Below are 25,625 nucleotides of genomic sequence, written 5' to 3' on the forward strand. Positions count from 1 at the left end.
AGGCATAAAATGAGACAATATATAATAATACATAATTCATATATACATATAGTAAAAATATATACCATATATATACTATATTTATAATATGTTTTATACCTGAAAAGAGATAGTTGGACGGTGTAAATTGTATGATAAAGGTGTTGAAAGTTACTAATGTTATTTGCTATAACTGTTGTTTATTACAAAAGTATAAAAGGTTGTAACATGTCATAAAATGTAGTATAATAACTAAGTACAAAATGTTTCTGATTACTTTCCATACGACATGAGTGGCAGTTTTCTTGTTCTACTGCAAATTTACTGCCTTGTTTAAGTATTCGTCCTTTCATCTTGTCTTCAAAACCTCAAGTCAAAGTTATGTATAGTATTTACATAAGCCTAGTGAAAATTTTATAAATATTATTACAGTTCCCAAATGAAATTTCAATTTCATATGGAAGACAGTATGATAAAGACGTTATTTATAAATCTTCCAAGTAATTGCTGAAAAGAATTATTTAAAAAAATGAATGGAAGCTTGTGGGATTTGGGGATAGATGAGCTAAGAAAAGTCGTCCATGCAACGTTACAGAGAAATGCTTTCATGGCTCACCCAGAACATGTTTTGATAGCTATGCTGTTTGATGAACGAAAACATATCAGAGCCATGGCTTATAAGAGAATCCAGAAAGCTCGCGCAACCGAAAGGAAAGGGGTAAGGGTATTTAAACCCCCTCAGATCAATTTTGATGCCGAAGACTATATAGATATGATTGACTGGAAATCCACTTCAGTAACTGAACCCTCTCTTGTTACTGATATAAGCCTAGAAGAGTTGGAGTCAATTGCGGAAACTGGAAAAAGTGGAATGGTTGAATTTTGAATTCCTTCTCACACTCAAGCGGTGGAACAAATTGTCAAGGAAGTCACAGAAGCTTCGTAGCGAGTATGTGAGCTGATCGAAAGAGATGGTTTTATCCGTGCCAGACTGGAAGACCGTAAGGAGCTACCCACGTTCGAGATCAAGAGCCAGTACAAAACCTCTGCAAAGGATTAGAATTTAAGTAAGTTTTTTTCGACTGTTTTGTAGTTATAATGTTTCTAAATAACGTCTTTATCAAAGATATTAGAAGAACGAGATGTGCTATGAGCAGTTCATACTGTGTGGAATTGTATTGCCGAGTGTCGCCGGTTTTGTTCACCAATACTACTGCACACCTTCGCTTACGCTAAGGTATCCGCACTAATACATAGAACAGATTTCTGTGCGTACACGTCCCGATACCGTTCAAAGTACCCTAATTAGGTAGTACTCCGGCTACGGTCCGGCGGCCAACATAGCATATCTCGTTCTTCTAATATCTTTGGTCTTTATCATACTGTCTTCCATATTAAATTGAAATTTCATTTGGGAACTGTAATAAAATTTATAAAATTTTCACTACGCCTATGTAAATACTATACATAACTTTAATTTGAGGTTTTGAAGCCAAGATGAAAGGACGAATACTTAAACAAGTCAGTAAATTTGCAGTAGAACAAGAAAACTGCCACTCACGTCGTATGGAAAGTAATCAGAAACATTTTGTACTTAGTTATTATTCTACATTGTAACGGACGTACTGCTCCGGGCTCGGCCGCGGTCACCCCATATTAAGATTTGATATTTGCCCTGTTGTTAAATTGAAGAATGTAAAATGCTGATGTGTGAAAAGATAAATTGTTATAACCCTCAGTTTGTAAAATGATGTAAAATGTTTTTGTGATCTTATAATAAATGAACGTCGGAGCTTGGCTAGAGGTATACGGGCAGAGAAGTATTGTGAGAGCTGGTAAAATCATAATTTAATTCGGGCACGATTGTTAGAACCGTGCCAAAACGTAGTGGGAAGCCGTGCCGTGCGCCATGCGCCGTCATAGCGTCACAAATGACCGGTGGTACGCCGTCATTACGTCCCACGGGCACGGTTCCGAGGATCGTGCCCAAACAAAGGAAGGCCGTGGTTACGTTCGGCCACGTCCCGAAACTACCGGCCGAGCGGCGGGGCGCCGCGATAGCGTCGCAAACACGGCTCACGGATTCCAGGAATCAAAGAGAAAGTGAGCCCGTGTGCGCGTCGTGCGCCCGCTGGCGGCTATAAAATGGGCAACAGGCCCTCAAAACGTCAGATATCCAGCAACCACCACCAGCTCTACACCTCTCTCTCTGCTCTGCCCTCTACCTCGCTCCGACTTCTGACTCTGCTCGCCTTCTTTCACTCTGACCCCCGCCTCACCCTGGACCACGGACTGCCTACCCCTTCGGACCAGACTCGGAATCAGCTCAAGAACAAGCGACAAGCAATCGGACCAGCTCTACAGCGGCTTCAGAGACGGCCCCGTTCTACCCCTCCACGCCACTGAAGGACGACATCTCACGCCTCCACAGATTGGGATCACCGGCCCCTTACAGTCTTGTGTGTCACACGATTACGTCTGATACACTACATTTTATGACATGTTACAACCTTTTATACTTTTGTAATAAACAACAGTTATAGCAAATAACATTAGTAACTTTCAACACCTTTCTCATACAATTTACACCATCCAACTATCTTTTTTCAGGTATAAAACATATTATATTTATAGTATATATGTGGTATATATTTTTACTATATGTATATATGAATTATGTATTATTATATATTGTCTCATTTTATGCCTTCTGTAAGAAAAGTACAATTAATTCCGGTGGTTTAAACTTAAAAAAACATGGTTCATATATGTACAGAAAATTACAAAAGTTCATCAAAATTAACAAACTTTAGGGCTTGTGCGGGAGACCTAAAATCCATTTTTTATAAATAAAAATCGTTTCTTACTTATTTTTATGCCCTAATATTACTGTTTTTTAACTTGGAATAAACACAAAAGATACGATTTAATTTTTTTAAATTTTGTAAAATTTTGATATTTTTTGAAAAAAATTAAAACTTTAGGCCTTGTGCGGGAGACCTAAACATTTTTTTACAAATCCAAATTTTTTTGTGGTAAGTTGTGGTACCTAGTAGCAACTTTTTTTCAACTTGGAATTTGAAAACAAAAAAAAAGGTAAAAATCGATACACCCTACTGTACAGAACCAACCTTAAATAAACACCCGGGTTGCCGGCACTGAAACTGAGTATCAAAACTATAAAATATGATTGTTTTTTTAAATCGATCCCGCAATCCTGCGATATTTTTCAAAGATGCGGGATTAGTAAACCCTAAAAACAATAAACACACACGAGTACTTAAATACTACACCCATTTCATGGACGTGTTTTCACTACTCCCGCGCGTTAAGCATTCCTTGATTGGATTCCCGCGGAGCCCCGATTGAACCCACGGTAGCAGTGTCCCTTCTCTGTCCGCTGGGGGTCCAGACATAACCAGATGCGAGGTCGGTTTAGTGTTTACGCCGTAACGCCCGTGGTCCGCCGACAATGGCCAATAATGGACAGCGTATCAACTGCACAGCGGGAGGTGTGGATGTCTCAATGTGCCGAGGTTTAGTACTGAATTGGCTCGTTGTGTGGATGTTAATGTGATATTATTGAATTGTGGTGTTTTCATTACTTGTTAGTCAGCGGGTGTTTTGTTTTGTGTTGGTTATGTTCTACCACTGATAGCTCCACTGTAATCTCTGCTTCAACTGCTACTGTTACAACGGAGTTCTTACCGATAGGACCAAGGTCACATTAATCGAAATAAGTAGTTCAACATGAGTAGGTAGGTACGTAAATATACTCAGATTTAGTACAAAGGGTCGAGTTCTACGACTTGCTAACAGTTCCTACTCGGTTTTAATTTTTTTTATTGGACTGATCAAACGCATAATATTATGTGTCTTATCTTGTAGCGGAAATTTTGCGAGCTTCATAGTTATAAAAAATTCCCTGCAAATTTGTTGACGCCAGAATATGACATTTTTGACACCACCTTTCAGATTTAAAACGTTTCTTAAAATGGCTTTAGCCGTGTTTGGTTTCAGAAATAGACAGGTACTTCCTCACCTCCCTCTTCCCCATCTATATAATATCCATCATCCTCATATCAGGGAGCAGTTGGAATTCTTGTGCAGAATTCGGATTTTAAAATTTTAAACATAAACTCAATTTTTTAAATATTTTTTTTATTTTTTTGTCTTTTTTTTATTTTTTCACTCTTTTAACTTACCTACTCATTTTCTCGTGCTACGTTCTCGTCCGAACTTTTGGCAAACAAAACTTTGCTTTACGCTCTCAACTTTACTATTATATTTACTACCTTTGGCTTGTTAAACAAAACACTTGGAATTAATCCAATCACCCGGTGTATATTTTTCATTACAACTTGAAAACTAAACCAACATTGTCTCTGACGGAAAAACTTTAGTTTATAACGCATACACCCTCAAATAAACACACACATAGCCCCCAAACATCGCTCCAACGTTACCATTACTAGGGTACCAGTTACTAGTGAAATCAACGCAACTTGGGATATTTACAATTCAACTGATTTCAAACAGTGTTTTTTTGTTGTTTGTTTTTTATCTTTTATCATTAAGAGTCTGGCTCTACTTTTTAACTCACTAAGGTTAATCGCTTTAGCAAAGGTTCCCAAAATCATCTTAAACATTAAGATCTTTGTCAATCGAACGCGAATAATTTTTGAGATATTATTTCATAATACCAAGGTTTTTCGTGAATGGTTCCCCATTACATTTCGCGGTTTGTGCGTGAAAAGGGTGCAAAAATTGCGTTGTGTTTTATTAGAAAACACAAGTTATAATATATATTTTTTTGTTTTGTGTTTTTAAGTATTCGTTTTAAAATTCGCTTCTTAATAACAAGGGTGAGTAAAAACAAAACAATATTTATTATATACTCGTAGGTTTCAAAGTGTTAAATGAACTCCCTTTAAATGTTAAGGAAGCCAAAAGTCTCGTAATTTTTCGTGGGTTATGTCTCAATGATGTGAAGCCTTAATACTAGTACATCAATAATAGAATATATTTGTAGTAGTTTTAGAATAGATGTTCACTAGATGTAAAATTTATAAATTGTATAACTAAAGAAAAAAGCTTAAAAATTGGAACTTTGCTCCAGAGTAGAGCCCACCCTTAGTAATGCCCCGGTGTAAGTAATACCACCATTCAAAATTGAAACGTTGCTTGACATGGCTTTAACCGTGTTTGGTAACCAGATCTGAATAGTCAGGTACTTCTCCACCTTCCTCTTCCCCATTTTCTTCCCCTTCCAACTCACTAACCTCACTCCCAACCCTCATAACATACCCCAATTGGTGATGCCGATTTGATCCAGACAGACACAGAGGGAGCAGTTAGGACTCCTGGGCGATATTCACATAGAAAAAGCTTTAAGATCGTAGCACCATTTTTTCCATATAATTGTTTACTATCCCTTAACCTTTACGTATCTGTAGGTAAAAATCATGGATCATCCGAAGGGGTATCACTTGGAAGGCTCCCCTATATATCGCGAAGTGATAGTCTCTTAAAACTCTTTTTGCCCTTTCCAGTACTCGGATATCAGCGACTATTTTTTTATGCCCATCCTTTAACCGGACTTCGCCCCTTTTCGCCCATCAGTCATTAACATCAGTCCAAACAAAACGTGTGTAAGCAAGTGGGTCTTCCAACGACCCCATGCTTTTTTATTATTTATTTCTTATGGGCTTTTAAACTATAGAAATCCCAATTTAATAATATTCAGTCAATCATTAATGTTAACTTATGTATTTACGCAGAAATACGTAAAATACTAAAATTATATGTCAAGTATTTAAGCTAATATAAGGAGGACAGTAATTTTGGGTACTACCTACTCCCCCACTTGGCTGCGGGATAGTTAAGTAATGCAAACTCGTAAAAGAGTCAGTACAAAATAGAGCGTAACTAAAATTTAATTTTTACGTTCGCGCTCGAGGTTTATTTGTGGCTAGGAATTAAAAAAAGAAATGTGAAATATTTGTCTTTATATTTATCTTTAAAAACAGTAACGTGATATATTTTTAAATGCAGATCGATTACCGTATTTTTTTTCTTTTTTCGAAAGAAACAAATACTTTGGTGTGTGATATTAAATATTAAATAAAAAAACACACCTCTTTTTTTATTGAATTCATAAATGACCACCAACCAGGTTTAGCTTATCTCAAGCATCATCAGGGCTATTATATTAACTGTTTATTAATATAATTATATTTATTTAATACATAAAAGTTTTTCTTCTAAGATTACCAAATTATAGAAATGTGATGTAAAAACAACTTAGATATCGCGCACAACTCTTTGGGGGATGTTTATTACCCCCTCCGGTGCGGAAGGGTTTATCAAAATTCAATATAAGATAGGTTAGGTTAACACACACCACGGAAACGCAGTAGCCTAAAGCACACTCTATCTAGCAGCAGACTTACTTCTAAATCAGTTTGCAAGCGAATTTCGTAGGGGAATGCGAAGACGAGGACGCCTCTGCAAATTTATCTCCACCAATCAGCGGCCAATCTTGGCGGCAAACACAATTATGACGTACGTACCCCTCCCCTACCAGCTCTCAACCCTTTCGAAGGTTGGTTAGTTTGTTTCCGTAATGAAATTTCATCCCCGCCTGGATCGTCTTATCTTTGGCTGGCCCAGAATGCCGCCTTGAGATTTCTGGCCTTGTCAACCATGCCAGAAAGCCACGTCATTGGGACTTGTAAATCTTTAAAAGGATTTTCAATCATTTTGACGAACTGTAATTATTGACATGAAATGACAAATGGACTCCACTAGAAAACTGATTAAAAAATCACAAAACTCGATCTGAAACATGATTTTCGCGCTGATTTTATACGTATGGAAACATGAACTTGGCAGGAACTGGGATTCTGTGTTGAGGGTCTCGTGGAGGAAAGGAAGGAGTGATCCTGCGTCTTAAAGAGACCCTAACGCCCTTACTAATAAATTTTTTTTAAATTTTACTCAACTGATAAACAACCATTTATCCTACATTATTGGTTGTTAAAGTTGTCTAAAGTTTATAACACGTTTATTAGTGTGGCCCTCACGGAGTATTGAAATTTTTGCGTTAATTTTGCAATTTTTGCTCTAAATTTGCCCTTTACGGGCTAATTGGCTAATTCATTTATCATCACGTTTACGGAGAGATTTATAAATATAATGTTGCTCATGATTAGCATGATTTCTACTAGTTTTAGTAAAAATACCATTTTTATAATCGACCGGACTTCACCCCTTACGCACCAACGTTGATGGTAATGTAACTAAATGAATTACTTACATTTCCAGTTAAACATTGCACCTGTATGCACCTGCGCTTGATAGTAACGAAATAATAAACTTGTTAAATGTCGTGAGTTTCTTTCAGAAACTGAAAATCTAAAGCATTTTAAGTAGGTGTAGGAGGTGTGCGGTTGTTTGCAGACTTATGCAAACTTCATCTTCCCAATCATTGCTTTCGCGTTCTTGTTGTTTTCACACTTTAAAAATATATATTTTACCCACCATCTCATTTTACGCATTGAAAGCACCTGGCAGGAGACGTTTGCCGAAGCAGATTGGATACGGCAGGTTCCCTGAGCCAACAAACCTTAAGTGTTTTCATTATTATTGTGCAATCATACTTCTACAATACTAACGACAATAATATCGACGTCGACTACCCTGATACCTCTCCGACGATACCTATAGCTAATACCGGTGGCGGTTCGTGGCCTTAAAAATTCCCTCAGATTTTTTTTCCATATTACGGATATATTATTTTCCTCAAAATGTAAATGAATTTCTTCACACAGCTGCACTAACGATTAGCGACCTAGCAATGAGATATATTTCGGCGATTCATTTGGACGTCTATTTCTATATCTAAACGCGAAAATCACAATTTAAGAAAGAAACTCAACATCTGCCGTAATTAACAACATAAGCACGATAATCACAGTAAAAATCGGTTAATTCTTGCAAAATACTATTCCGTACAAAATTTACTGTTAAGAGATCTCATAGGTGCTGAGCACTAATATGATATACTACCATGATACCGCCCTGGCGCGATTAGTATGTTTTGTATGAACTTAAGATATATGACGCGGAGTCGCAAATATAGTATGCGAATCAATTTGTGTTTTTACTGTGGACTGTAAATAATATTTGACACTTGGGGTTGCTGTGGTTAACAATTAGAATTGGAAAGGGTTTCGACTTACCCTTGGTCCTTGGTATACGTCTTGTTGCAAATCGATATTATTGCCTTGTGGGACACTGCGGGTGATCGCTGCACAAGCTTACGTAATAGAGGAAGTACTTAACATGTTCACTGCACAGGTTTTCTTAACAGACTGGTGATGAACAATGAATTGTTTTAATGTCGCTGATGCAGGTATGTATTCCACACTTTCAGACAAGGACAGGTAAGTGGGTGTAGGAATGCAGTAACATCTATTAAAGGGAGATGCATACAGTTGCGTCAACACGACAAATGGTCCCATCTCTCTCTGGTTTCAATCCTGGGATTGGTTTGCAGCAATTTTATCTACTCTCCTCTTCCATTCTTCCCTGTCTTGTGCGGCTCTTTTGACTTCTGCATATGATGAGCAGCGCACGTCCACCAGCAGGTCCTCCAGGTACTCTCGGCGTGGGCGTCCCCTAGAGTTGGTCCCCTCGGTCATACCCTCTATTATGACATGCAAGAGGCCTTCTTGTCGTATAACATGGCCGATCCATCTTGCACGCCTTTCGGACAAGGTCCTGAGCAGGTGCCTTCCTCCTCCGATTCTTTGGAGAACCTCCTCATTTCTAACATGGTCTCTCCAGGAAATGGTCCCATATGCGCTGATATTCATAACGCACGTACAGGATTTGGGATTCATTGCGGACTAGCTATTGGGCAGTACGTGTATCATTCGGATGGTGGATTTTTTAGCACGGAATTTTAATGGCACGCTGTTTAAAGTGTGGAAAAATTATAATATATGTAATTTTCTTATCTTTTTATAAGAGCTCACTGCACTAACGTACTTTAGAGAAAACCGCCACTGAGGACTACCAACCCTGGCGGATACTTTATTTAACCCTTCCCTCTCATTTTATAAGGGGCTGCTGAAGTATCGTTGCGAAGTGTAAACATTGCTGATAGCGAGATCATAGCTTTTCTTGAAACATTAAACTCCTTAGCAGCGAATTCATTATGTTGGATCCTTATTTTATTAAATCTCATGGTAAACAAATAAATCTCGCAGAACGAGCTTTATATCTCGAGATGTTTTAATTTAAGATATCAGAAAGCTTGAACAGAAGGCAAATTAATTGCAATTAAAAAAGTTATTATTTAGTAAATTCTGGATGAAGATTCCCGTTACAACTCCGACGATCATTACAGGATAGCAGACCCATGAAGAATCACGGGAAATTATAATTGTAGAATTTGTATATATAAGCTGAAAATATTTATTATTTATTTATTGCATCTCACTATACATAAATTATGTTTTTTCTCATAAAAATCAACCTCACTAGGACTAAGCCTGTATCGAGGTTAACAATTTATATTTGAGTGAAGCAAACATAAGAGTATCACAAACATAAAGTAATACTGCACACAAACACAAAATATTTCAAAAATAATGAAAAATATGTATAAGACGAGTTACCACATGGGTAATTTGACTGTATATTGTATCAATATTCGAACCATATCAAATCATTAATCATAGCCCTGACACGTTAATGTTGATTCAATTTCATGTACCTACCATTAGATCAAGGTCCTCTTGTATGTATTATTGTGACAATTATACCACAGTCTCAGGATATAACTCAGTTATAAATAGATTGCACACACTTGGGAACTTTTATGCTAAAATCGCAGATACTTTTAATAATCCCCTTGTAAAGTATAAAGCCGCACTAATAACACATTTTAACGCCACTTATTTTAATGAGGTCATTACATAACAGGCTATTGTCATTGCTTCTTTCTTTACTGTTTTTAAAACATCAACACAAAAATAACGTATTTTTTTAAGTTCACAACATATCTACAAGAAAACAACAAATATACGCAATCGCTCTTTAAATATGCTACATAAAAATGTCATTCAGGTATCTCTTGAACACAGGCAAACTTATATTAAATATGTCTGTTGATAAAGATTGTATATAATCTTATTAACTTATTATTTAAGAAAGGTCAAAGATGAAAAAATATTATAATCCAAACATCTTAACACACTTTTTAAATTTAATTAAGGAATTGGTAGACTTAATATGATTTGGAAGAACAATAAACTTAAGTGGTACCTGATATAAATAGTTTCTTTGGCCAAAAGAACTTTTAGTATGTACCGCCACAAAGTTCAATGTAGAGCCAATTCTAGTTGCACACGTTTGTTTGATTAAGGCGATGCATTACGTCGTGTAATATTTTAAATTGAGCCGCTATGAATAACAACCCTTCGTAGATGGCGAGAAGGTTTAAATTCCCGCTTAACACCATCCGCGTGTTTTGATTTATGCAAGAAAAAAACATGGCCAAAAAGTGCCTTTCATTTTATTTTGTGGATGTTCAGGCATAAATATTTAATTTTTTTTCGACCATTTTATACATAACTTAATTTGCCACATTATACAATAAAATCATAACCAAAAATGGGTTCGTAAGTAGGAGATTTTGAAGCAGTTTTCATAGGCCTTATACAATTTTTTTTCTGGGCTTATAAAAAGACATACTTATCTAAAAAATACTCGATTGTTTCAAAGGCCAAGATGTATTCTACTCGCAGTATTTAATTTTTTATTTTTTTATTTTATTTATTTATTAAGTTAAAAGAAATTTACATTTCACTTTCTTAACTTAAATATATAACATTAAATAAATAGTATTCTAATATTGTTCTAATAACTTAAGATTAAAAAGTTTTTTTTTAAATACATTTATACTCTCCGTTTTAAGTTTATCTGGAAGGAGATTGTATATTTGTACACCCTCGTGGCCAATGCCTCTTTTGCCACTTTCAGTCCTTACAGCATGTGTGCACAATTTGTTATGTTGCCTAGTATAATGTTCGTGTACTTGTGACGTTTGTTTAAATGTTGTGTTTGTGTGTATAAGTCCATTTTGGATTTTGTAGATTAGGAGGCATATGTTGTATTCGTACAATTTTCTTATTTTCAAAAGTTTCATTTCCTGATACAGTTTTTTTGTGGGAGTGTCCGGGTTATAATTGAAGAGTTTTTTAATAACTTTGTTCTGTATTGTTTGTAAATCATTTAGGTATGTAATGTATGTGTTTCCCATATTTCTATTAAATAATTTAGATGGGACTGGATTAAACTAAAATATAAGCCCCTCTTTACCACCGTTGGTAGGAGATGGGCAATTCTACCAAATACACCAATTAATGGGATGATTTTTGCTTTTAATTTTTCTACGTGTTGTTTAAATGTCAGATGTTTATCAATATGTAAGCCAAGGTATTTTTCGCTGTCTAGAATAAGCAAGTCCCTTTCTTCTATTTGTAGAGGTTTATGCGACGGTATTATTATTTTAGGTGAGCTTAGGATCATGTAGCCGGTTTTATTAATATTTATTGTTAATATATTTTTTATTAGCCAACTGTTTAGAATATTAAGATCCTCTTGAGATTGTTCTAATAGAGTTTCTAAGTTTTTTCCGAAGTAAAATATTGCAGTGTCATCTGCGTATAGAAATATTTCACCATGTAGTTTCAACTGGCAGATGTCATTTATATATATTTGGAATAGGAGGGGCCCCAGTATAGATCCTTGCGGAACTCCATAGTTTATACTCTCTAACTGACTGTTATTATCTTCTATGCTAACATATTGTTTTCTGTTTGATAGATATGATTTAATTAATTTGATAGCTGGACCAGTTACTCCTGTTTTTTCTATTTTTTTAATCAGTATTTCATGACTTACGGTGTCAAAGGCTTTTTGAAGGTCTACAAGAATTGCTATGACATAGTTTCTATTATCTATGCTAGCTCTAAGTTTATTTATAAGATCATTAGTTGCAGAAAGCGTGTTAGACTTTTTTCTGAAACCGTATTGTTTGGCATATAGAAATGATTTTTTTTTCAGAAAGTTGTTTAGCCTATCGTATATTACTCTTTCGTATATTTTTGATAGAATTGGTAGGACAGAAATAGGCCTGTAGTTTGATGTTTGAGTTTTCGAGCTCCCTTTATATATTGGGATAACCCTTGCGATTTTACAACTGTTCGGAAATTGACCTTCTTTTAGGCTCAGGTTAATCAGTTTAGTTAGTATAGGTGTTAATAGCGGGGCAAGTTTTTGTACTGTTACACATTTTAATTGGTCATGACCAGCACTCGCATTTGATTTTAGGGATTTTATAATGGCTAGTATTTCGGGTTCAGTTGCGGGTTGTAGGTATATTGACTCCGTACTTTCATACTTTAATGTAATTTTTTCATCCAGTTCATGGGTGTATTTGTTAATTATATTACCAGCTAAAGAGGTGCCAACATTACAAAAGTAATTATTAAAGCATTCGCATATCTTGATCTCTTCTGTGATAATTTCATTATCTCTCTTTAGTTTTTTACATGTTTTGCTATGCGTGTTTGTTTGATTCTTGACGATGTTGTTAATTAGGTTCCAAGTTTTTTTGGTATTATTTTCACATTTTTTAAATAGTCTGCTATAGTGTTGTTTTTTAGAGTTTTGTTTTTGTATAGTTATTTGGTTACGTATTTTAGTAAATTCTGTTTTCAGTAATAGGTTACAGGGTTCTTTTTTTATTTTTAAGTGTAGTTTATTTCTTTTATTAATCATTTTTAATAAGTCTTTTGTTATCCAACCAGGAAGACAGGTTTTATTTGTTTTTATTATTGTTGAACTGTAAAAAGTAATTTTGTTTATTAGATAGTTTACAAAGTTATTGTAGTTCAGTTCCGGGTCCTCGTTATTATTTATAGAAAAGGGGTTTTGTCGAATATCCTCCTCTAGTTTATCATAGTCAATTTTCGTATATTTATAGGAGGGATTTTGTGAATTCTTTTTGGTGTAGGTGTGCAGTATGTCAAGAATCAGTAGGTTGTGATCAGATATTGAAGTGTCACAGTTTGTTATAGAATATGAAAGATTTATGTCTGAGATGATGTGATCGATAATGGTGTTGGTGCTTTCTGTGATACGTGTCGCATGTTTTTTGTTTATTTTGTTTATTATATTGAAATTGTTTGACTTGATGATTTCTGTGTATTTACAAGTGTGTGTGTTTGTGGAGTCAAGTAAGTTGATATTAAAGTCCCCTAGTATTATGGACCTTTTGTGAGTTTTCAGCTGTGTGTTTAACTTATCTACAAAATCTTGGAAATTGGTGTTTGGTTTTTTATATATCACTCCAATGTTTAAGTTTAGTTTGTTTAATTGTATCCAGAGGAAATTGTTGTCTGGATCTACTATATTGTCGATTAAATTATATTCTAAGTTTTCTTCAATAAATATGGATACTCCACCACCGATGCCCTCAGGTCAGCAGGATGCCTCGTGTTTGTAGCCTTCAATATTGATGTATGGTACGTCCGTTTCTTTGAGCCAAGTTTCTGTTAAAAGTATGATGTTGATTTTGTAGTTAATGGTTTTTAACAAGCACAGGATCTCGTCGACTTTTCCTTTCAGGCTTCTAATATTTAGATATAGGAATGAGATTGAAGTTTGGTTTTTGTTTGTTCCCAACTGTTTGTAGAGAGTTACGTCATCTACCCGTGTATGTAGTTTTTTTGTTTGTAAATAGTAAGTTTCGATATGACTGGTGGTCGTCGATTGACTATTTCGTTTTTTTTTATTATTATAAGATTTCATTTCGTCCATTAAATTGGTGATTTTTCCGGCATTATCGGGATCCAGTTTTTTGGAGTTTGCGTGTAGGTAGATTTGGGTTCATGTTTGTTTATTTCCTTCTCGATATTATATAACATTTTCCGGTGGTTATTCTTAATTATTTCAATTATGTTTATTCTTGCCAAACTCATCGATTTCGAGATATCATATTCATTCATTCGGTCGTGGAAAATTGGTCCGATGAATTGACAATGATTTTTGAATAGAGCAGCGTGAGACCTTATTTCGTGGTTGAGTTTGGAAACATTCAAATGATTATTTTTAGGTACCGAGTGCACTATAACATTGGTGTGGTGAAGATTATTTACAATGTAGTACAAGTGACTAATTATATTTTTCGGTGATTTTTCATTTGTCCCAGTAAAAATGATGACAAAATCTTTTTTTGTAAGGATTTCACATGACTGTAATATTGTTGAACTAAATTTGTCTACAGTGGCACCGGGATAAATATAACTCCGGCATTCTATTGTTTTTGAATTTTTTTCAATATTTCGTCTCATTTTTCTTCCATCCTCATCTCCAAAAATGAGTACTTTAGGTTTGTTTTCCTGCGGCATTACGAGATCTGTTAGTTGATGTAAAGAAATGTTATTTTCCACTATGGGAAGTTGCTTTGTTTCCGCTTTATAAGTCAAGAACGATTGATTACTGCTTGAAGGTGTTAAATTTGTTAAAGGAATTCTCCACTTTTTTTGTTACATGCTTTAGTTCATTAATGTTTTTATCTATGTTTGTAATTTGACTTTTAATTTCATGTTGAAAATTTTCTAGTAGTGAATATATTTTTAGAGACATCTCTTGGAAGCTTTTGAAGTTTTTGTTTAATTGGTTAATTATTGAATTAATTTTATCGTTATCTCGTGGTGTATCATTATGTTGTAGGGTTTCGTTCACAGATGTCTCCGTCAGCTCATCTTCATTCTGTTGTGGGGCTTCATTCACAGATGTCTCTGTCAGCTCATTTGTTTGTTGAGAAATTTTATTAGTTTCTTTGCAAGATGGGCACTTGAAACTTTGTTTATAGTTTTTATTCATCTTTCGAAAATTAATTTCAGTTATATGACAACAAAAGAAATGAAAATTATGCTTACATGTCTTGCAATACAAATTTTCGTTGTCATGTATTTGGGTCTTGCATGATTTGCATTCCATCATTGCGGATGATTTCCACAGTGTTTTTGTATAATTATTTACGCTAAGATATGAACAAGTAATGGCAAAGGATTATATTGTTTGATTCCTTTTCACAGCATAAAAATTCTAGTGTTTATTTATTTAGAGCAAATGACAATAACACCGTTTGACGTTTGACATTCCCGGTGATATCACACTTATTATATTAAGTTCACTAAGATTGTCTTTCTATTTTGTGAGCAATCAAGAAGTAATTACTTGGGTAAATATGTGGAATTAGTTTTATTTCACAGATATCACACTTAAATCACGCTTTTCACATAGTTTTCTAGGTTTTTTTATAGGAGCAAAGATTTTGACTTGTTCACTGTTTGACGATGCGATGAAAGCATCTGAAACATTTCTAGGCGAAAAAATTTTCAAACTAATAAAAACACATAATTTTGCATTACTACGTATGGCATCGCCTTAATATTCGAAAAAGTATTTTAGTAATATATAGCCGTTACAAAGTATGTATAAAATATTTGCCTCGGATCATTATAATAAAATATCGATTTACCAAAGTATGGACGGCCGGCATAGTCCAGTGGTAACGCATTGGACTGCCATTCCGAAGGTCGCGGGTTCGAACCCGGCGTGCGCAAATAAATTTTATTTGATTAATTTGTGTTATTTCACAATTAATTAATTAAAATAATATATAGTATATTTGCGGCACGTTCCAGAGTGGAAGATACTACCAGTATCGCCCTGGTGTAAGACCACCATTCAGAATTGAAACGTTGCTTTAGCCGTGTTTAGTGACTCGATCTGAATAGCCAGGTACTTCCCCACCTTCCTCTTTCCCTTCCCCACTTACCTTCAGCCTCACAACATCCCCCAATTGGGGATGCCATAGTCTCACTGGCTCCGGACGGGAGCAGTTGGGACTCTTGTGAGGTATTCACTATAAAAAAAATAAAAAAAATGTACCGGACGCATAAAAGAATTGACTGGATTTCGATGCATATAAAAACAGACTGGGTCTATGAAATTACAAATGTCATTATTTATGACTTCTGAAGAAATATGAATATAACAAAGAAATGCGAAAATGACCGTGTTCTTGAGGTTTGGAACAAAGTGCAGCATACGGCCCTCTTCCTCGTATAGTTATATATATACCAACGCTTCATCAGCTTATTAGGACCTCATAAAGAAACTATAAAGTTTTTGTTGGTGAAAGAATGACAGTAATCATTGTTCAAACATCATACTGTCCATGAAGCTATGGGTAGAGATAATGGCATGTGTGTGCAGTTTGCAAGTGTCTCCTGGGGAAACACGTAAAGCTGCTGTTTGTGGGTTGGTAACCCAATAACATCCACCCTACTTACTGTTGATCCTTTGTGTGAATTTTAATATCCCCATTTGGATATGAATTTCATACTTTCATAGTTCAGTTCTTGTTATTGTCAGTTGGCCAATGCCGAGTGACGTCGACTTGTTTACCTCTGATATAACACGAACACATTAATATTCGAACTTTTCTACTATTTTGTTCTACCGCAAACCCGTGACAATTCACGGTATATTTTGATTCCAATATTGAAAAGAGACATTTGAAATCATTTTTTATTAAAATATTATATTATAGGCAGGTAGACACCCATTTTATCGTTTGTCTGAATTTTTTAAAATCTATTTTATTCTCCATTTTTTTAACTAGAAAATTTCTAAATGAACACCTGAGTTTGCTGTGGTCACCAAATTGCTTACGATAATTAATTAATGGGACACGTAAATTATTATTCACTACCGTAATATGGGGCGATTTTGGAATCGGGGAGCGACTTCGATCATCGCTCGCCACCACTCAGAAATTACTCGGTCTTTTTAATGTTTTTTCGGGCGACGTGGATACAGTCACTCCTCGAAAATAAAATGTGAAATTTGTTGATTTCTAGTTATATTAAAACATATTGTCGGTTGAATTGGGGTGCTGTGTTTTAATATATGTGCATTTCTCAACGATTAAATTAGTTTCGTGTCATTTATATCGTCAAGTACAGCACTGTCTATTGATATATCTAAGTAGGTACTTAAAATTCGAAATCAATTTTTTTTTTGGATTGTCGTATCTTTGTAATAAGCTTGTAATAAATGGTATGGTAGAAATGTGACCTTGATCACCATGTGTTTTTGAATCATCTCCTCTTTTAATATGTATATTTGAACACGGGTTTGGGGTAGTTTAAACATGTTCAATAAATATGACTTCTGGCACAATATTTTTAATCAAAAAAAAAAATGTTCAAAGTTAGAAATTTGATCCAAAGTCACTCCATTTTACCGAAAATAAATAAAAACGTACAATACATAATTTACCTTCTATAAAAGGTTTTATCATTTTTTAATATATTACTTTTATTATTCTTCATCGTTTTTGTAATCTAATAAAATCTTGGATTTGTTCGTTCTTGCTTTCCATATCTTCGGCGAACTCGAAGTATTAACTTCTTCCCAATCCGCCCCATCCTGGTCGGTATTGGCTTGGAACGGCAACGGGATGAATTTCTCCATTAGGCTGAGATTAAAATCAGATTGAGAAGGAGCCACTTGGCACTTGTTTACTTTCACCTTTGTCTTCGTCTCCTCCACCAGAAACAAAGGTGGTTGAAGTATTTTTGTTGCTTAATCGAGTTTTATGCTCATACCGCGAAACGTTTATGAATGACTGATTAATAATTTTTTTGGTGACCGGGCGCGAATCATGTTATTATCATATTTTAGTTTTGAGTGGTGATATAATTGAACAAAAAAATTGAAATATTGAATGACGGTAAAGTTTAGAAAGAAGTTTTGGAAAGAATAGAGAGTACCTAAACAAAGTCTCCATTAAAAAATATATACAACTCAATTATTGTACCACACGTTAATTACTGTAGCAGCATTCTCTTAGCAAACTATGGATTAATGAAACAAATGACAATACTACAAAATAATAAAATAATTATACTGAAGAACAAAAAAATGTACGAAAATCTAGGAAATGTCGAAGGAGTCAAATATCTAATCATTATGTAATATCCTTATTTTAAATCTACGAAATAATTAATGGCCACACGTCAATTGTAATTCTAAGAAAAAATGAAAACCTGCTATTTGTTGTTTTGTTTATTTAACATCCAATATGCACAACAATGGAATAAATGCGTACATACTTGGTGTAGCCTGGTTGCGTTTCTTTCTACCGTCATTATTAGCGTTGAGATTATGATTTAGTATATTTTTATAGTGAATCTCGGAAAAAATTGTACCGATAAGCATTATAAATGAAACTCGTCTATATGCAAATTAGTTTTATGCTGGCTTCGATTTATGCAATATTATCCTAGTTGCTATGAAACTAGGCAAACAGATTTAAGTCGAAAATTCAAATGTATTCCTAAAGCCTTATATGAATGAATAGAATGAAGATACGTTACTGTGGCAACGCGGTTTCTCTGAACTAAACAAACACGGTTTTCCAATAAGAGGTGTTATTTTGATATTCAATCGTAAAATATCAATGGTTTCGTTGCTTGTGTGGCACGTAGCGCCGTCTTGTTGAAAGTAAACGTTGTCCAGATCAATACCATCCAATTCCGGCCATAAAAAATCATTAATCATCTCTCGATAGCGCAATCCATTCACCGTAACTGTTGCTCCAGCCTCATTTTCGAAAAAGTAAGGTCCAATGACTCCGCCGGACCATAAACCGCACCAAACAGTCACACTTTGAGGATAGAGAGGCTTTTCAACAATAACTCTTGGGTTTTCCGAGCCCCAGATGCGACAATTTCGCTTGTTGACGAAGCCACCGAAGTGGAAATAGGCCTCATCATTCAAGATGATTTGCATTTGATTCACTCAAGTGAATTTTAATAATTTCAATGCGTTGTTGAAACGTGTATCTTTCCATTTTTATTAATGGCGTAGTTTCTACTTGTCAAATGTCAAAAAATGAGAGCTTCAAAAGTAACATCTACCGAAATAGCGGGCTATTGAAAATAACACCTCTTATTGGAAAACCCTGTACTTATTTCATTCATACCCACATATTCTTTGAATGGCTGTCCTTGATGAATAGATTATTTGTATAGCGACGTTTTCGTAAGAAAATCACCTCAAGGGCGATTAACAACTTAGTTTATACATTTAATGCATCCCTACGACTTATTACTTGTGGCTTATAACTAAGTTTAATAGCTAGTGACTTTAAACTAGTGGCTTATAACTAAGATGAATGCCTAGTGGTTTACATTTACAACTAAGACTTTTAACTAGTAACTTACATTATACATATGGCGTATAAGCTTCTAAACGGTTTAGTATCAATACCAGACATTCTGGCTAAAATAGGATTCTATGTCCCTGATAATTTTACGCGAGGTCCCCAACACAGGCTTTTGATTCTTCCTAGGTGCAGAACTAACTTACCAATGGTGATGTCCTTGGAAAGAATCACTAGGTTAATTAACTGCCTCGCAGGAAATATGGATATTTTCCACATGTCCTACAACGTATTTAAACGTGAAATATTATTCAAGACTTAACATTGTAAACCTAAATTTAAAACTTTTTTTTTGTCCCACTCGTAAATGTATTTGTTATTCACTTTTTGTAAATTTTAATTATCGATATTGCAATGTTCTAGTTTATACTGTTTTTGCAAATAAACAAATAAATATATGAACTTTAAACAGGATGCCTTAAGGAAAAATATTATTTGCATATAAACAAAAGAAATACACGTTTCAAATATAGAATAACAATAATTTAATGTTTAAAAAAATATATTAAATCTATATCCTTTATCCGTTGTCTGAATTCTTGACTGTTGTATTAAATGTATTTGTTATTCACTTAATTTTTATATTTATGACTAACATACATATCGCGATCACTTTTAAAATGCCCCCAATTTCCGCAATAGTACTCTCTCCTTGTATATATCCTCCAAGCGCACAAGTCTTAACACGTCCACTCCGATGGGTGAAAGAAAACAAAATACCAGCAGCGGTGATGGGTACAAAAAGTCCTACCTAAAAAAACGAATTCAAGTGCTTTTCGTGCAATTTTTAACCATATATATTTAATTTTCAATATTATTTTGTGCACTTCTTCATATATCTCCGATGTTTCCTATAAGAACAAAAAATATTCCGATTGCTTTCGAGCGAGCGAAATACTGTTTCGACTGCTGTCCAAATTCTGCTGGCGGTGGTGCGCGTTTTCATACACATTATTATATTATTGAGTAATAACTCACTTGAAGCTCATCCGATTATATTCATTTTTACCTCAAATTGTGGAAAAATATTTGATAAAATTAAGCTTAAATCTCTTGGTCCAGAGCCCAGGAACTTAATGCCCTTCGACGGAGGACGTCAAAATTACCGCGTTATCTCCGGGTTTTTTCACAAAATGTCTTATTAAATAAAACTCCGGCTTCAACAAAACACTTGTAATTTTAATATGGTCGATTGGCAGTGGGCCCTGATATTTTAACTAGCAGGAGGTTGGGATATTGTTCCCATATTCTTTATTATACATTTGGTCTTTACAATATTAGACATCTAAACGCCATCTATGGGTGAGCTCTTACACCAATATCAAGGATATTACAAAAGATATTTATGAAAAAAAAATCAAACAAACATCAAAAACGCAATTTATATTACTTGCTGACTTGGCAATGCAGCATCTCTTTTGGATGTTATTATGTCTATTTTTTACGTATACCCAGCATCTCTTCCCACCCCCACCCGCTCCGCGTTCCTAATATGTTTACCCAAGTGGAATCTAATTACAAGTAGAGGCGGGTTTGCTTGAGCTAAATTTAATAATCTCTCCCAAGATTTCTTTTGCGGAAAGATTGCATCACTTTTCAATTTTCCGGCGAGATTTTGGTTTTGTATGTTTCCACGGTGCTTTGTTTACCGTCTAGCCCTGGCTTTGTTATTTAATGACATTTTTTCTTCTTCGTTATGTCGTTACGGAGTGAGTTCGCTGCTATCTAACATTATTATATTACATTATTTTCACCTTAAAAATACAAGTTTGTGAATTGTTCTCGCTAAATTTATTTTAAATGTTTTCATTAGTTTTAATTTTTTCATTGATTTGTTACGCTGGCTCGAATAATGTGCTTGTGTTGCCTTGTTCTAGTATTTTTGTACCTTAGAATGAAACTTCATCAAGTTTAGTTCAGCAAAAGTTCGTCAAAACAACAAACCGTGTTTCGGGATTGATGGTGTAATTTTATTTTATATTTTTGTAATGAAACATAGATAGGACCAATTCTTGCACTGTCATTGGTCGAAATGAAGCAGATCACTTTTGATACAGTAATATCAATTGGACGTGACCACATTTTCAAAATGACCTAAAAAGTTTATAATTTTTATATTTGCATTTATTCCAATTTCACTTTTGTTTTCGGGTTGAATAAACGCAAATATTGGAAGCGGAGATTAAAACACTTCCCTACATCCGTTCGTTCTGAGACTCGGCGGATAGACTCGTCGATGACAATGCATTCTATCACGGTTGGTGGCAATCATATGCACACGGCATTTCTCTGTAATCGGTTGATCGGTCCAACCCGATCGGCAATTTAGCGTGGTTGGTAGTGTCGACAAGCAAGTTTTAAAGGGCATTTTAAAAGTGATATGTAATTTGATAGAGCTTAATTAATTTTCCATAATAAAACCTTATTCGTATTCTTTTGGATCTAACCACTTTTATTTCTTTGCCTTTCCATATAATATGTCCTTCCTGACACTGTTTGACCTTGTTTGTATTTCCTTGTTCTAGCTACGTGATTGGCTCTGGTCTCGTAGACCTGGTGTCTCAGGTCTGCAGCTGCGAGGACCCACTTTCCCCCGCTTCCTGTGACTTAGTGGAATCCTCTCTTGAATTACTGGCAGGCCTTACGGATAGGTGTGCCAAAGACCTCCAGGTAAACAATTTATGTTAGATTTTTTATTTTAAAATTTTAAAAATATCAGTTTCATTTTACAAAATATTGCATTTAGGGGCATACATAATAATAATCATAAATACACCAATCTTCTTCCTTTTCGCTGTGCTTTGATAGTTAAAAGTTCCTGTATCTGGTAGGTCAGAAGTTTAAATTCCGAATGAAGAAATATGTTTTAGGAGCGTAATAATTCTTTTAAAAAGCCATGATCATGGTAGGTTATTAATTGAACAAGTATAGAGCAAGCATCAAGTGTTAAAAGTGATTTGACTTACGTTTTGATTACAACAAAATCAATACAACCACAAAACAAGATGCTTATCCGTTATGTGGCTTGTTTCAGACCGACGCGTGCGCGCGTCTCGGCGTCGCACTACGCAGCTCAGAGATGGGTGGCTGCGTGCGCGCCGTGTGTTGCGCACTAGCGGCTCCCCCGCACGAGGGCGCGCTGCCGGCGCCCGCTCTACGGCTGGCCGGCGCCGCGCTCCAACTTCTGACGGCGGCGGCTGGCGCCGACCTGCCCTCCTATCAGGTATGTACTATGTTTTATGTTATTAATTCCTCAAAACTTTAAAACAAAAATTGTTTGTCAAAATATTTAGTTTTACTCCTAATTAACATGTTCCCCGTCAGCATTGCTTAAACATCCATCTACTTAATTAATTTACACAGTTTCTTCCACAGCTTTCTCACAGATATATCTTCATATACTGATTAATTGAGATTCACCACCAACGGTCTCCAAATCGAGAAATCAACTCACGTTCGTTTTCCGAACGCAATTATCAGCGAAAATCTCTCGTGTAACTTCCGGGAGGTTATTATCAACTGAACTGAACATCCTCAGTAGAGAGAGATCTGATTCACCGCGAGGATTGATTAGTTTACTCAGTCCGTGATGGGATGGATTGGGAAGCTGGGTTTGGCGGTTACCGCTGCTTGCTCAAGCCCCCGTGCGCCTCCGGGGTAAACATTATTACGTTTATTAATTTGTTTGGTTTCGGCGGACGGCCGTGTGTCTAAGGGTCATTATTATGGGGCGGGTGTATTAAATGGCTGTTGGATCGTTCTAATCATTTAAAGATCACATTGCCAAGTTATAAGATTTAAAATTAAATTAAAATCAGTAAAATGATATTTGTTCATTGAAAGCACTAAAAGCAGCCAATCATTTTTATTTCCGTGCATTTTTTTTTGTCTACAAAGTTAATCGGCCTGTAGACAACTTTGTCTGACCAAATTTTAGACTATCGAGTTTCAATAGTTCCGTCCTGCGTCCATGCATGAAATTGACGACTGCGAATAAGCCTCAAGCGATAGTTAAACACTACTGTAAATAACCGAAATATTAGATATTACAGTCACAATTGATTTCGTTTCGCTTTAGACTGTTTTTTGTTTTGTTTATTGGTGTATCAGAGACAGAGACAGAGTGATGTAGACAGAGCTATCGACGATTTTTTGTCAGTGTTGACTAATCGACGATGCTGTTGATAAAACCTTTGTCGTGTTAATGTTAACAATTTTAACAGCTTTCGTGCTGCTTGACCTCCTGATTAAATATTAATTATTTATTCATTCTGGATGGAATGTGAGGAGGATAGCGCAATACCACACATCCCATATATAATACTATGATCATTAAATTGATAAAGAACATCTTGAGAAACTAGAACAACCTTTCTTATACCACTCCAAACACACAGACACTGTTACATTGTCGCTGTGACTTAACCCTTGGATTGCTAGGGGTAAAATGCCAATCGCCCGCCATACGCCGGCTGACACTATTTTCATAAGAACTTATTGTTTTTTTTGCAAAATTATGTATTGTAAATTGTCCCGTCCTACCAGATAATGTGTTTATATGTTGAAAATAGTATATATCACATGTAGTTTCCAAAGGATAGCTACTCATATTCTGAGATTCAAGATCAAATCTGTGATTTAATAAAAATGTAATAGAATGAACACATACGAAAAAATCCCGAGTTTTAACTAAATTTCCAGCAAAATAAGCTTTTCTCACAATAAAAATAAGTCGTACGAGGATTTCCTGTCAATAAATGCTGTCATAACTTTTGAAAATCGTAATCACGATATTTACTATTGAATTATGCTATGCGCTTTTTTACATATAGCTACGACTGCCTCCGTGGTCGAGGGTTAAGGCTCTCGACTACAAATCCGGAGGTGGCGGGTTCAAATCCCGCCGCACGTAAGTGCATTTTATTTCACAATCTAAGTATTTAAAAATTATATAAGTTATATTTGCGGCACGTTTCAGACAGGAAAATACTCTCAGTATCGCCCTGGTTTAAGACCACCATTCAAAATTGAATTGTTGCTTTAATTTGTTTAGTCACGTTTTGTGACCAGATCTGAATAGCCAGGTACCTCCCCGCCTTCCTCTTTACAATCTCCTTCCCCTCCTCACTACCTTCAGCCTCATAACATACCCCAATTAAGAATGCCATAGTCTCCTTGGCTCCAGACGGCTGGGAGCAGTTGAGGTTCTTAAGCGGTATCCACATAAAGATAAAATAAACATATTTGCAAGTGACGAAATGACAATCTAGAATAACGTTAATATATGTTATTTCCTTGCCAAGTGCATAAAATATATTTTAGTGTGCTAGGAGCATTTTTTAAGGTTACCAAATTACCAAAATCGAGGAAAGTGCGTTGACATACTAAGAAATCCACGGAGGATTTCTTGGCACACTAGAGGTTAACCGATTGAGTGCCAAAAAAATTCATACAGTTGCTTGTAAAATGCCACCAAAAAAACATTATTTTTTATTAAACTAAATATTTTTTTAAAACCCCATAAATTCTTTGAATTTTCAAGGATTTCGATGATATTTTCGGTGTTTTATTAAAGAATATTGGTTTAGAATCACGCGGAGGAGGATCCCGAAGTCCAGGCGTTTCGAAAAAATTAGAATTTTACGTACAGACGTACGCGCGAATCAGAACACGACTGACGCAATCGACGGAAATCGACGATCGGCAATCTTCGTTAAAACACGAATCGACGAAAATCGACGATTGGCACCCAAACGGTTAATAGCTCTCTGAAGACTCTCTGACTACACGAGCACACGATGAGCCCTGCCACACATCACCAGTAAACAAATATCAATATGTGCTCTTGTATCCATCCAATAACACGGTAATTCATATTCTGCTATAATGCAATCATTCCACAGTTAGTAGTCAGTCCACAGATTACAGTATAGTCATTCCACAGTTAGTAGTCAGTCCACAGATTACAGTATAGTCATTCCACAGTTAGTAGTCAGTCCACAGATTACAGTATAGTCATTCCACAGTTAGTAGTCAGTCCACAGATTACAGTATAGTCATTCCACAGTTAGTAGTCAGTCCACAGATTACAGTATAGTCATTCCACAGTTAGTAGTCAGTCCACAGATTACAGTATAGTCATTCCACAGTTAGTAGTCAGTCCACAGATTACAGTATAGTCATTCCACAGTTAGTAGTCAGTCCACAGATTATAGTACAGTCAATCCACAGTTAGTAAAGTGGGAGCAGCCAGCCGCCTCTGTGT

The 25,625-nt window shown here is 35.4% G+C and overlaps 1 protein-coding gene across 2 annotated transcripts in view; it reads left to right on the forward strand.

Annotated features, from left to right (window-relative positions):
* The window catches only part of ssp3 (SCAPER domain-containing protein short spindle 3), a 169,173-nt gene that overhangs the window by 110,162 nt on the left and 33,386 nt on the right, over nucleotides 1-25,625 (forward strand). For both annotated transcript variants that reach the window (XM_089646332.1, XM_089646333.1), the window contains exons 17-18: nucleotides 21,886-22,030; nucleotides 22,395-22,583. In XM_089646332.1, the coding sequence (XP_089502458.1) occupies nucleotides 21,886-22,030; nucleotides 22,395-22,583 (334 nt within the window). The remainder of the gene's footprint in view (nucleotides 1-21,885; nucleotides 22,031-22,394; nucleotides 22,584-25,625) is intronic.

Source organism: Hesperophylax consimilis, chromosome 24 (genome assembly GCF_061612785.1).
Source record: "Hesperophylax consimilis isolate HC1 chromosome 24, BYU_Hcon_1.0, whole genome shotgun sequence".
In the NCBI taxonomy this organism is placed as follows: domain Eukaryota; kingdom Metazoa; phylum Arthropoda; class Insecta; order Trichoptera; family Limnephilidae; genus Hesperophylax; species Hesperophylax consimilis.